Source organism: Globicephala melas, chromosome 6, assembly GCF_963455315.2.
Source record: "Globicephala melas chromosome 6, mGloMel1.2, whole genome shotgun sequence".
NCBI classification, from domain to species: Eukaryota; Metazoa; Chordata; class Mammalia; order Artiodactyla; family Delphinidae; genus Globicephala; species Globicephala melas.
Window position 1 is genome coordinate 115,085,381 of NC_083319.1, and position 14,325 is coordinate 115,099,705.

Here is a 14,325-nt window from a genome sequence, read left to right on the forward strand (position 1 = left end):
TCATAATAATCCATAAATGTACTAATTTTGCGTCATTGTCTTTAAGATCCTGGGGTTCCTTGCACTGATTTTGACTGGTTATCCTTGACTGCAGTTCTGAGGGCCAGGAAAGAAAGTAGAGGTGCTGGGACAGGGTGGGGACGGGATCCCATTTGCGCCTGGTTTTCCCTTTGAGATGCGCAGCTACAGGAACAAAGCCCCCAGTGACCCTGGTGGTGTCGGGATTAGAAGTGGGACAAGCAGCCCGCCCTGGGGAAGGCACTACATCTGTGTACCTCGTCCTGGGCTCTGTGACCAGGAGAGAGCCTGGGGGAACCAGGCAGTGGTCCAGAGCTTGGTGTCTGCTTCCCTCTGAGGAGCTGCCGTGGCCGGCAGGCCATGTGATCACTGGGCCCAGGCTGCAGTGCGTCCCGCGATGGGGCAACACGAGGCCCTACAGCACGTGCAGAGCACAAGGGAACATGTAGTCCCCGTTCCTAGCTGGGAGGTTCACTTTCTCCCCAAGTGGGGTAAGGGTGGCCTGAGTTTCACTTGTGTCCAACAGAGCAGTCCATGGAAGAGAGTCCCAAAGTCATCATTTACCTCAAGTAAAAGTCAGTCCTAAGTGGACAGCCTAAGACTATAAAACTTATAGGAGAAAACATAAGCACAAACACATGTCACCTTTGGTCAGCAGAGGTTTCTTAGACACGATGCATAAAAGGAAAAAGTGATGCCAAAGTTCATCAGCGTTAAAAATGTTTGATTTTTGAAAGCAACTGATTAAGCAGTGAAAAGACAAGCCACAAAGTGGGACAAAATATTGGCAAATACATATCTGATAAAGGACTTGCATCTAGAAAATACAAATAGCACTCAATAGTGGTAAAACAAACAACCCAACTGAAAGTGGGCAGAACATCTGTACACATCACCAAAGAAGGGATATGATGTAATTAACACATGAAAAGAATCTGGACGTCCATCAACATTAGGGAGATGCTAAACTTTTGTTCACAGTGAGATGCGTCTTACATCCTTATGAGAATGGCTCCAAATGAATAGCAGTGCTAGGTGGGGCCTGGGTGACTGTGTCTCTCGTCCGCTGGTGGTGGGAATGCAAAGTTGTGCAGCCGCTTTGAAGAACGGTTGGGCAGTGTTTTCTAAAAGGAACATAAACATACCATATGACCCAGAAATCCCATCTCAAGATATTTATCCTTGAGATATTACAACATACACTCACATAAAAACATATATGTGAATGTTTATAGCAACTTTATTTATAATTACAAAACTGGCCACAACCCAAATGTCCTTGCCTGGTGAGTAGATGAAGAAATGGTTGTTCGTCCCTATGGTGAAATAAGACGTGCTTTGCTGGTGGGACTATATCTGTCCTGGAGTGAAGGTCTGCTCTGCACCCACATAACAAAGCCTTAAAGCTGCCTTCAGAGTCAGACTGACGTGCAGGTTTTTAACTTCATGCCAGAAGTAAGTATAACACGTAGAGGTATTCCACAAAACCCAGCCACCGATAACTTAAAATTCACAAGGTGTAGCATCCAATTGAGATCTGCCAGGTATGCCACGAAGCATAAAAATATGGTCCACAGCTTGGAGAAACTGCAGTCCAGAGAATACACCCAGAAATAACAGTGATGGTGGGATGAGTGTACAAGGACCTGAAACAACTATTGTAAATATTATTAATATGCACAGTTATATAAAGGTAAACAGGGACAGCAGTTGCAAGAGGGGATATTTGAAGAAAACACCCACGTAGTATGTCTGGGGAAGCTGGCAAGAAATGAAGTGAAGAATGTGCTGGGTGAGTTAAAAGCACGTTGGACACTGCAGAAGAAAAAGTCCATGTACCTGAAGAGATATGATAGAAACTACCCAAAATAAAGCACATAGGAAGAAAGAAACAAACAGAAGCCTGTGTCTTAGTGAACTCTGGGGCCATGTCAGATGCATTACCTAGAAATAACAGTACTGGAGGTGGGAGGCTTAGAAAGTTATATGAAGAAATAATGGCTGAAATTTTCTGAACTTGATGAATGTTATAAACCCACAGATACAAGTACAGCAAACATCAAGAAACAGAAGCAAAGAGAAACGAACCAAAGCATACCCTAATCAAAATGCCGAAAGTCAGCATTAAGAAGAGCATCTTAAAAGCAGCTGGAAGGAAAATAAAGGGGGGAGGAGCAGAGATCAGGGCATCGGCAAGCTTTTCGCCAGAGAACTTGAGGCCAGAACACAGTGGAACATGTCTAATGTGCTAAAGGAAAAGAAAAAAACTACCATCCCTGGCAAAGAAAGCTAAAATCAAGACTTTTTCTTTTTTTTTTTTTTTTTTTTTTTTGCGGTACGCGGGCCTCTCACTGTTGTGGCCTCTCCCGTTGCGGAGCACAGGCTCCGGACGCGCAGGCTCAGTGGCCATGGCTCACGGGCCCAGCCACTCCACGGCATGTGGGATCTTCCCGGACCAGGGCACGAACCCGTGTCCCCTGCATCGGCAGGCGGACTCTCAACCACTGCACCACCAGGGAAGCCCTAAAATCAAGACATTTTAAACAATTCAAAGTTGAGAGATTTCAAGAAATGTTACAGGAATTTCTAGAAGGTAGTGATGCCACGCGGAAGTTTCTATCTACGCAGAGGACTATCGGGGTGACATGTGACATGGTGAGAAATAATGCATTTGGTCCCTGCCCAGGTTTCCTGACACAGAGCCTCTGTTACCCTAATTTCCTGAGTAGTAGAGGTGCTGGGAGCATATCTTGTTCTAATATCTGGTCTTTGACCCCAGTTCCTGACAGAGGGTTCCTAAAACCCTTGTTATTTCCTGCGTGATGAGGGTGATAGGAGCTCCTTCACAGAGCTCCCGAATCCCCTGGAACTGCTAGGTGAAAGGAGCGTCTTCTACGGAAGGGGGCGACTCTGGGGCTCCTGGATGGCCTCAGGTTGGGGGGCGGTCCCCAGAAAGACCACGCCCCAGTTAGGAGGGAGGAGCTTTCAGCCCCGCTCCGTCCTCTCGGGAGGAGATGGAGTTAATAGTCATTCATGCCTCCGTGATGGAGTCTCCATAAAATCCTCAATCACAGGGTCCAGAGAGCTTCTGGGTTGGTGGGTGCACCCCCGTGCTGAGAGGGTGACACGCGCCAGCCCCGTGGGACACAAGCTCCGGCCCGGGAACCTTCCAGAACTCGCCCTGGGTACCGCTTCATCGGGCTATTGCTATCTTTTATAATTGCCTTTATAATGAACTGGCAAACGTAGATAATGTTTTCGCAGAGTTCTGTGCCGTTCTAATAAGTCACAGAACCTGAGGAGTGTTGTGGGAACCCCCGTCTGCAGCCCAGTCGACCCAAGTCCCCACCTCTCGCAGCTGTTATGTGGGGCGGGCTCCGTCTTGTGGAGCTCAGCCCATAGGCTCTCGGGTCTGAGGACAGAGGTAAGGACTAAACTGAGCTGCAGGACCCTCACTGCCGTCCACAGAAAATAGAGTACTGCTGGGCGGAAAACCCACACACTTGGTGTCAGAGTGTTATACATAGAAAACAAAGTTTCCTTTAAAAGGGTTTCTTTTCTCATTTTTAATCACTTGAAAAGCTATTAAGTTGTTTAGAGCAAACATTGTAACAGCGCGTGGGGTTTATAACATGTAGAATTAAAATGGATGAATTGCAGAAAGTGTGGAGGAATTGGGGTCTAAGTACACTCTGGTAAGTTCCTTACAGCGGATGTCAAGGCTGTGACATCATTCGAAGGTAGACATGATAGCCAGTGACGTATACTGTAAACCCTGGGCAACCACCAAACAATAAAATAAATATAGTGAATAAACTACGTTAGTTTTCTACTGCTGATGTAGCATTACCTCAAAACTTTGTAGTTTAGGAGCACATTTTCATTGTTTCACAGCTCTGTAGGTCCAAGGTGTAACGCAGAGGTCTCACCACACTAAGATCGAGGTGTCGGAGGCTCCAGGAGAGGATCCATTTCCCTGGTCGGTGGATGGTGGTCAGAATTCGGCTCCTGTGGTTGTAGGACCAGGGCCCCCTTTCCTTTGTGTTGTGCTCAGTTCCTAGGGACCACCCGTGTTCCTGGGCTCACAGCCTCCTTCCTCCGTCTTTAAAGCCTTTTTTTTTCCTGTGTCATTTCTGTCTGACTACAGCTGGGAAAAGTTCTTCACTTTTAAGGGTTTATGTGATTAGGTTGGGTCAGTGCAGATAATCCATGATGAGCTCCCAATTTTAAAGTCAACTGATTAGGAACTTTAATTCCACCCATACTCATAACCCCCTTTTGGATGTGGCATCACATAGGTCCACGTGGATATCTTTGAGGGACCACGGTTTTGCCTGCCGCCTAAACCGATAGTGGAGATTAAGTGGGAATCATAAAAAATAAAAACAACATGTTTAATAAAAACAAGACGGGAAAAGACAAATAATAGAGGGACAAATCAAATAATAACAAGATGGAAGTTTTAAATACAACCATTTTGATAATATTAAATACATGTGGCCTTAACACTTCAGTAAAAAGGCCGAGATTGTCACACTTGGAAAAAGTGTGAGACTCATTGTCATGCTGTCTCTCAGAGACCCATTTTAAATATAAAATGCAAATTAGTTGACAGTAAAATAGTGGAAATACTAATCATACGAAAGCTGGAGTGGTTATGTTTCTATGAGGCAAAGTAGACTTCAGAAATTGGGTGACAGCAAAAGTTTTTCCTTTGGTGACCCAAGTCAGATTTCTGGCTGGACCTAGAGTTCTTTTCTATATATATATATATACGCATATATAATATTCGTACTGTATTATATATAATAAACATACAGTAGCATATCCGAGAATGCTCAAAGTCACCACATAGTATCTGTGGCTCCAAAAGTTTAAAATTTTTTCCAAATTAATTTTATTTTGTATTTGTAGCATCAACAGAATCATACTGAATAGTATACATTTATTAATAGTTTAGACTATCAGAATAATTTTATTTGTAGTCCTTTTCTGTTACTTATCATTCCAGTGACCCTTGTAACACAACTTTGTGTATAAATATATCATTCAAATAACGTAAACTCACTGTATTTTTTATCTCCAGGGTAACATGGCGATCATACTTTAAAAACCCCCACATTGTCTCAATGTGGACATTACAGCCTTGATACATTAAATAACTTAACCACAACAAGGTAGTGGCAGAACTCAGGCCAGTGACCTGAATCCAAATCAGATTCCCTGACATTCTCCATCTAAGACATCACATGTCATCAAATCGATCATTCACCAGGCATGTAATCTATAATAAGTCCGTTTCTTTGTAACATAAAGGATAAACTCTTGGTCCTGTTGTGTCTAAGGTTTGTTAAGTATCTATGCATGTCATATTTTCAGAAACATTCTTTCATGTTGAGATCTGATTTGTAGACAAGCTCTCCTCAAAGTAGAGCTACAAAAACCACTGAATGGTTAAGACCACTTTTCTTTCACCCTATACTGAGAAAAATAACAAGGCATTAAAACTGACAAGGATGTTGGCTGGCACGTCATAAAAGCTGGGCAGAGATCATTTTAAAACATATTTTAAGACTGATGATTGTTCAAAAGAAGCTCGAGTGAAGATGTGCTACAAACAACCCAAAAAATCTCCCACGAGGGCTGTGATGGTTACTTCCTGCTGGTCTCCCAGCTTCCGGCCCAGTTCCCATCTAATCCTGTGCAGAGGCTGTTTTCCTTCTATTGGGTTGGCCAAAAGTTTCGTTCGGTTTTCTCCATAAGATGGCTCTAGTAGCACTTAGCTGTCTTTAACTTCATTTGAAACAATTTTGTTAGTTTGTATGTGACAGCTGTCATATCAGCGTGCATTTAAAAAAAGACATCAAAATTGGTGTGTTTTTGTGTAGCCATTTTAATATTGAAGACAGAAGGAAAAAAAGCAACATTTTCGGCATATTATGCTTTATTATTTCAAGAAAGGTAAAGATGAAACGCACAAAAAGATTTTTGCAGTGTATGGAGAACGTGCTGTGACTGATCGAACGTGTCAAAAGTGGTTTGCGAAGTTTCGTGCTGGAGATTTCTCACTGGGCGATGCTCCACGGTCAGGCAGACCAGTTGAAGTTGACAGCGATCAAATCGAGACATTGAGAACAATCAGTGTTATACCACGCAGGAGACAGCTGACGTACTCAAAATATCTAAATCAAGTGTTGAAAATCATTTGCACCAGCTTGGTTATGTGAATTTGCTTTGACATTTGGGTTCCACCTAAGTTAAGAGAGAAAAACCTTTTTGACTGTATTTCTGCATGCGATTCTCTACTGAAACGTAATGAAAATGTTCCATGTTTAAAACCAGTTGTGACAGGCAATGAAAAATGGATACTATACAACAATGAAGAGATCACGTGGCAAGTGAAATGAACCACCACCAACCACACCAAAGGCCGGTCTTCATCCAAAGAAGGTGACGTGTGTATATGGTGGGATTGGAAGGGAGTCCTCTATCACGAGCTCCTTCCAGAAAACCAGATGAATAATTCCAACAATTCCTGCTGCTAATTAGACCAACTGAAAGCAGCACTCAGCAAAAAGCGTCCAGAATTAATCAACAGAAAATACATAATCTTCCATCAGGATAATACAAGACCACATGTTTTTTGATAACCAGAAACTTTTTGATAAGGCAGAAACTGTTCCAGCTTGGCTGGGAAGTTCTGATTCACCTGCCGTATTCACCAGACCTCGCACCTTCGGATTGCCATTTATTTCAATCTTTACAAAATTCTCTTAATGGAGAAATTTTCAATTCCCTGGAAGACTGTAAAAGGCACCTGGAACAGTTCTTTGCTCAAAAAGATAAAACGTTTGGGGAAGATGGAATTATCAAGTTGCCTGCAAAATGGCAGAAAGTAATGGAGCAAAAGGGTGAATACGCTGTTCCATAAAGTTCTTGGTGAAAATGAAAACTGTGTCTTTTATTTTTACGTGAGAAACCGAAGGCACTGTGGGGCCCACCCAATAAAACAAAGTCCGATCACATCAGCACTGCAGCCTCACTGTGCTGAGGACAGGGTACGCTTGCTCTGTGGTCTCTGCGCTGGTCCTCCGTCACTCCTCCCAACAGGGAGCTCTCTTGTTGATCCCCAGCCACTGGCTTCTGCTCACCTCCTCTGGGGTGCCCTGTATCCCATCCACCTCAGCATCCCAGCACCCAGAGTGAGCCTCCAGGCTCTGCTTGACCCAGAGCCGTCCCTGCCGCTGTACTCCAGCTGTCTTTCCCACTTTGGCAGCAACAGAACTCATCAAAAAGCAGATAAGCACGCCTTCCCCCGGGGGTCAGACTCTCCCTGTCCTTGCAGACTGGTGCATTTACGGGATGCTCTTGCAGCCCCCCCCACCCCCCACCCCGTGCAGAGCTCTGGGAGGCTCGCCAGATGACCCCTCCCTTCAGAAGTAGGTGGGGGGATGGGATAAACTCGCATCACTAACTCCCAGTGTCCTTCTTCCTCTTCCAAGACCTTTTGTTCATAAAGGCAGGTAAGTTTCCTTCTCTTTTTTAATTAACTTTTATTGGAGTATGGTTACTTTACAATGCTGTGTTAGTTTCTGCTATACGGCAAAATGAATCAGCTATACGTATACATATATCCCCTCTTTTTTGAATTTCCTTCCCATTTAGGTCACCACAGAGCACTTGAGTAGAGTTCCCTGTGCTATACAGTAGGTTCTTATTGGTTATCTATTTTATACATAGTATCAATAGTATATATGTCTTAATCCCCATCTCCCAATTCATCCTACCACCACCCCTTTTCCCCCGTGGTATCCATACGTTTGTTCTCTACATCTGCGTCTCTATTTCTGCTTCACAAATAAGATCATCTATACCATTTCTCTAGATTCCACATATATACGTTAATATACAACATTTGTTTTTCTCTTTCTGACTTCCATCACTCTGTATGACAGTCTCTAGGTCCATGCACATGTCTTCAAATGGCACTATTTCATTCTTTTTATGGCTGAGTAATAGTCCATTGTGTATATGTACCACATCTTTATCCATTCATCTGTCAATGGACATTTAGGTTGCTTCCATGTCCCGCTATTGTAAACAGTGCTGCTGTGAACATTGGGGTGCGTGTATCTCTTCGAATTATGGTTTTCTCAGGGTATATGCCCAGTAGTGGGAATGCTGGGTCACATGATAGTTCTATTTTTAGTTTTATAAGGAACCTCCATACTGTTCTCCATAGTGGCTGTATTAATTTACATTCCCACCAACAGTGCAAGAGGGTTCCCTTTTCTCCACACCCTCTCCAGCATTTACTGTTCGTAGAATTTTTGATGATCGCCATTCTGACTGGTGTGAGGTGCTACCTCATTGTAGTTTTGATTTGCATTTCTCTAATAATTAGTGATGTTGAGCATCTTTTGATGTGTTTGTTGGCCATCTGTATGTCTTCTTTGGAGAAATGTCTATTTAGGTCTTCGGCCCATTTTTTGATTGGGTTGTTTGATTTTTTGATATTGAGCTGCATGAGCTGTTTGTATTTTTGGAGATTAATCCCTTGTCGGTTGCATTGTTTGCAAATATTTTCTCCCATTCTTTGGTTTGTCTTTTAATTTTGTTTATGGTTTCCTTTGCTGTATAAAAGCTTTTAATTAGGCCCCATTTGTTTATTTTTGTTTTTATTTTCACTACTCTAGGAGGTGGGTCAAAAAAGATCTTGCTGAAGGCAGTTAAGTTTCTCCATTGCCTCCTAAAATGAGCTGGGGACGGAAGGGTGGGGTCCAAGGCACACCAGAATCTCACACCCCGAACTCAGGTTCTTTGACTGGTTTTACAGACTTTAGTATATCTTTTTCTGCAGTTGCTTTCTTCATGTAATCCCTGGGCATTTGACAACTTTGGGTGGTAAGAGGCAGTTTCAACCAATATCTCAAACCAGGCTGGTTTTCAAAGTAAACTCTAAGAGAATGGGGTCTTGTCTGTATGTTTGAACCCTGCATTCTCAGAGCCAGCGTCAAGACCTGGAAAGTCAATAGGAATTGAGCAGTTCATGTTTGCTCTCTGTCTGTTTGTTTGGGAGAATTCTGTTTGGCTCTACAAACAATTTTACAAAGAAAAATACAAACAGTGAGAAAACCACTGAATTTCTGTCTCTCTGCTTTTATGAAAGTGTCACAATACCACTTTACCTTTGGCCCCCATTGCGGGACAGTGATGCACAGGTAGAAAGCACTAAATATGCTCTGAATTTATTAGTAAAATAAACCCTGAAAAGGTGGTGAAATTATGAATTGTTTAAGTCCTGTTTCATTTTTAATCCTAAGTATCCTTAAAATGCTAGATAGGATTTGAACAGGAAACCTTCAATATCTATATCTGCACTTATTCTTGCATCTCGAATTTTAACAGACTAAAATTATCAAGATAGTGCACGTAACTATTAGAACATACACATCACTACCCCCGAGAGGGTTTCCGCTCGTAGAGGGTTCAACGGCTCCTCAGCCCCTGCCGTTGAAGGTTCAGTCTTTCTGATGCTCGGTCTTCAGAAAGCCATCATCTCCAAACACACCCTCTCTTCCATACCAGTGACGCGAGTATTGTATTTTTCACTTGCAATGCATGAAAAGCAGCAAATGAAACAAAAACCGGGTGACAAAACCCGCGTTCAAGGTAGCTTAAACCTGACAGAAAAGTAGGGTTGAAAGCAGATTTCTCAGTTACGCTTCACACGCTGATGTTGCATCTGCTGCTTTTTAGGACACCGGGCCTTCACGAGGTCAGCAGCTGACCCGGGTAACCCACACTTCGATGGTGTGTGGCTCTGATGCGCATCTGCTGCGAGTGCACCCTGCTGCCTAACTGTAGTGGCTGTGTGCTTAAAAAGTTGCCTTGTGGGTAGCAGAAGACAGAGCAGTGTGTAAAGTACCTGCTGGTTCTTCTTGCTCAGGATATTACTTGTGAACTATCATGGTCACCACGGTTGTACCAAGATACAGAGCGTTATTGAAGTTATTATTTATTATGTGTTAATTATACTTTTGTTCAAAGGGCATTTTCATTGCTTTGAATAAAAAATGAATTGTATTTCTTTATGAGTAGGGTATTATTATTCAGTTACAGCTATATCCACCTAGCAAGGCATGTGTCTAGCCTGTTTATTCAGAAAAAGCCTGAACAACAAAAAGAATAGTAAGTAATATATAATTACAGTAGTAACTGCCACTGAATGAATGACTGATTAGTACTAGACGCCTTATATTCTGGTTAGTTAACTCTCACAGCTATCCTGAGAGGTGTATATTACTACCCCACTTCACTCTGACACCAGTTACTCAAGGTGGATGTAAGCCCGAGTTCTGACTGTTGAGTAGGTGCCGTAAGGAACCTGATTGCACGTTCGTATGTGTGACGCACAGTGAGACCAAACAAATCGAAACGTCAGATTTTGGAGCAGAGAAAAGTTTATTGCAGGACCAAGCAAGTAGATGGGTGGCTCATGCCCAAAAAACCCAAACTGCCAGAAGTGTTTCAGCAAAGCATTTTTAAAGGCAGATGAGGGAGGGGCGTGGCTGGTTGTTGCGAACTTCATGGTGTCAGAATCCTTGTTCTTGCATCTGTCCACACAGGTCAGGTCACGATGTTCCTGTAAACCTCCAACAAGACAAATGTTATTCTCTGTTGGGCAACTTTTTATCTCTATATGAATGGAAAAACGTTACCCCCTTAAAGGTCAGAGCCTTGAGAACTGGGCTATCCTGTGTATGTTAGGCTGTAGGCAACATTCTTAACTGTAGCAAAAGCAATAGAATACAAAGGTTAATGAAAAAGAAACAGATCTAACATGGAGTCAGATTTGTTCTTACAAACCCGCTGTGACACTTCTTTACTTTGCTTGCTGCTGATGGCAACTTTCATGTTTAGCTAATATCTTTCCATCTTTGCCTTTAGGATTTGATACCAGTATTTTGCCAATTTGCAAGGATTCACTCGGCTGGATGTTTAACAGACTTGATACAAACTATGACCTGCTCCTGGACCAGTCGGAGCTTGGGAGCATTTACCTGGATAAGAACGAGCGGTGCGCCGAGGCCTTCTTCAGCTCCTGTGACACGTACAAGGACAGCTCCATCTCCAACAACGAGTGGTGCTACTGCTTCCAGAGGCAACAAGGTACCGAGCCAAAGGCCATCTTGTCCGTGCAGTAAAGCCATGCACTACAGACAAGCTCATTTGTACCCTGTCCTCAATTTACAAAATAGAGACAGAGTTACACGTGCAGAAAACAAAACTTTTGGCTCCCAGGGAGAAAGGGTTTGTGGGGGAATTGGGAGACTGAGGTTGACATACACACAGCACTACGTATAAAATAGGTAAGTGATAGGGACCTGCTGTACAGCACAGGGAGCTCTACTCAGTACTCTGCAATGGCCTAAATGGGAAAAGAATCCACAGAAGAGAGGACATATGTACATGTGTATAACTGATTCACCTTGCTGTACACCTGAAACTAACACAACGTTGTAAATCAACTCCAAGGAAAATTTTTTTTTAATTTTTTTCAATTAAAAAAAAAACCAGTATGTGACACCCCATTCATTGTGAGAAATAGTTTTCCAATTAGAGTGTTTAATAAAAGAGCAAATAAGCAGCACGTTGAACAGTATAACTCAGGGATGCAAAACACGCTAAATGACATGAAAAATAGTAATTAATACTTTTTATTAATGCACTTCATTATAGCTTCCATTATGAACCACCAAGAAACACAGAGATATGAGAACAGAGATATTAAAAGTAATCATTTAAATTAATTTGCTATCTGCTTTGCCCACGGTGTAAAATAAATGGGTTTTTTATCACTGCGCTGTGGAGTTTTAATGTTCTATTTTGTGATCTTATTAAACAAGCCAAATGAACCACAGCATTCACCATAAAGTTATTTTTACACTTTTGATTTTAAAATGACTTAGCCTTTCAAACTTTTTAGATAACTTAGCTTTATGAAAATGCACTAGCAAAGAAAGAGTCTCGATTCCCCAGGAGAGGCGAGGCAGCCTGAAGTGTTGGATGAGGCTTGTCCTTTATGGGTCCTGCTTCAGCAGGAAACGGTAACGTAAGGGAAAATTGAAGCCATGCTTATGTAATCAACCAAATGATAACTAAAATTGTGTCTAAGGGAAATAGACCCAAAACATTCAAATTATGATAAAGTTTGGGGAAACTAAGAAAAAATGACATGTGTAACTTTGATGCTAATTTTGAAAAACAAATGGGGAATTAGTCTAACATGATACATCTGCTATTGTCACTGCCTTTTAAAGCCCTTGACAGCTATCGGAATGAACAAGCTACTCTAATCTGTGTTAATGATTCCCAGGTTTTCATATGGAAGCCAGCACATTATATCAGTCATTTTACTATCACAATTACTTTTTCATATATTAGTAATAGTTCAGTGATTAGGGATGACATGCTTATGCCTAAATTGATTAGCAGTGAGTCAACAGCAGGGTTTGTAGCATAGATTAAACCACTAATGTGTTTAAAAACCACTTTAAACAGAGTTTAAAAAGTAGATTGGATTTGTTAAAATATTCTAAATCATACACACACATACACACATGCACAGAGACACACACAAACTCACAAACACAGACTCACATACTGACACAAACACACACTTGTTGACTTACACTATTGCATATGTGCTTTTTAGGTGACTGAATACCCCTATAAAGTTTTGCCCAGGTTTTAATGACTAGTATACCCTTAAATCATTTACAGCAGGGGTCCCCAAGCCCCAGGCTGCAGACCAGTACTGGTCCGTGGCCTGTTAGGAACTGAGCCATACAGCAGGAGGTGAGCAGTGGGCGAGCGAGCAAAGCTTCATCTGTATTTACAGCCGCTCCCCACTGCTCACATTACCACCTGAACCATCCCCCCGCCCCCCATAGCTCCCATTACCGCCTGAACCATTCCCCCCCACCATCTGTGGACAAATTGTCTTCCATGGAACTGGTCCCTGGTGCCAAAAAGTTTGGGGACTGCTGATTTACAGAATAAAAAAGTAAATCCAGGTAAACTACCATAAAGAGACGTGGTCTTTTGTTATGATGACAAATGTTATTTTAATTTTTCTTTGATTATTATGATAGCATGTCCAAGTGTTTATACATGAACATTTTAAAATATTCTGAATAACTCTGAATGTTTCTACTGCAGAACTAAATATTTTTACCTTAAAACATTCCTAGATTTTGCAGTAATATTCGTAGAACTGATGAAAGGTCCCCAAAAGATTCTGCTTGATATACTTTTCATTTATTATTCTTGATACTTACTTCCAAAGTATCAAAATCTTCGTAGTCACATGAAGACATCCTCTGAGATCATTTAATACACAGTAGAGATAATTTAGTACCTGGTAAACGATTATACAACTTCCCAAATGCTTAGGAGAGTTTAGCTAATTCCATTCATTAATATGCTAGAAAATATTACAAAAGCTCTATCAGGGTAACTGACTATGGAGTTAGCTCATTAAGTAATTTCATGGAAAAGAATAAACATTAAAAACATTTTTTCAAATGTTTCACCTTATAAAGAATGTGTTTTTCCTGTTTATTCAATAAAAACAACAAATTCTTAAGTTTATTATAATTAGAGTAATATATGTATGTGTGTGTGTATGTGTGTACATATAGAGAGAGAGAGAGGAGGAGAGAATAATGTATAATGGGGTGTTATTAATCCAGGTTGACTTAAAACTGCAATCAGGACTATAGTTGTATGGTTGTTGGAAAATATCTGAAAAGTAAAGTAATAGTGTTGTTTTTAAAAAAATACCTTTCAAAAATAAATTAAGCTTAATTTCAAAAGTTTAATAAATGAGGTTGAGAACATAAAATTTCAGGCAAGTGAAATACTTGTAGTTTTCCAAGGGAAAAAAATTGTAACCTAAAAAAAGCTTGTAATTAGTTAAAATGCATATCTGTTTCTATGACTGATTTTCTGAAATCATGACAATTAAGCAACACAAAATGGATATGATGGTGGTTTGTGTGATTTCATTCTAATTACTTATAAAAGAATAAGTAGGAAAAATACTAATTTTGGATTTTTGTTACCTTAGGTGTTAATAACTTACTTTCATAAAATATATTTTAAGCCCCTACTCAAAAAAGTACCTCAATTTATTAGTTGCTGTTTCAGTTAAAGTCCTGTTGTGTAAGATCCAGGAAAGAGAAAGTAAATTAACATTTATTCAGGGCCATGTCGTCTTTCGGGCACATAAAATCATTTATC

At 41.2% G+C, this 14,325-nt stretch overlaps 1 protein-coding gene across 2 annotated transcripts in view; it reads left to right on the forward strand.

Moving 5' to 3' along the window:
- Positions 1-14,325, forward strand: part of SPOCK3 (SPARC (osteonectin), cwcv and kazal like domains proteoglycan 3) — a 436,458-nt gene that overhangs the window by 411,250 nt on the left and 10,883 nt on the right. For both annotated transcript variants that reach the window (XM_060301385.1, XM_060301384.1), the window contains exon 8: positions 10,969-11,190. In XM_060301385.1, coding sequence (XP_060157368.1) covers positions 10,969-11,190 — 222 coding nt within the window. The remainder of the gene's footprint in view (positions 1-10,968; positions 11,191-14,325) is intronic.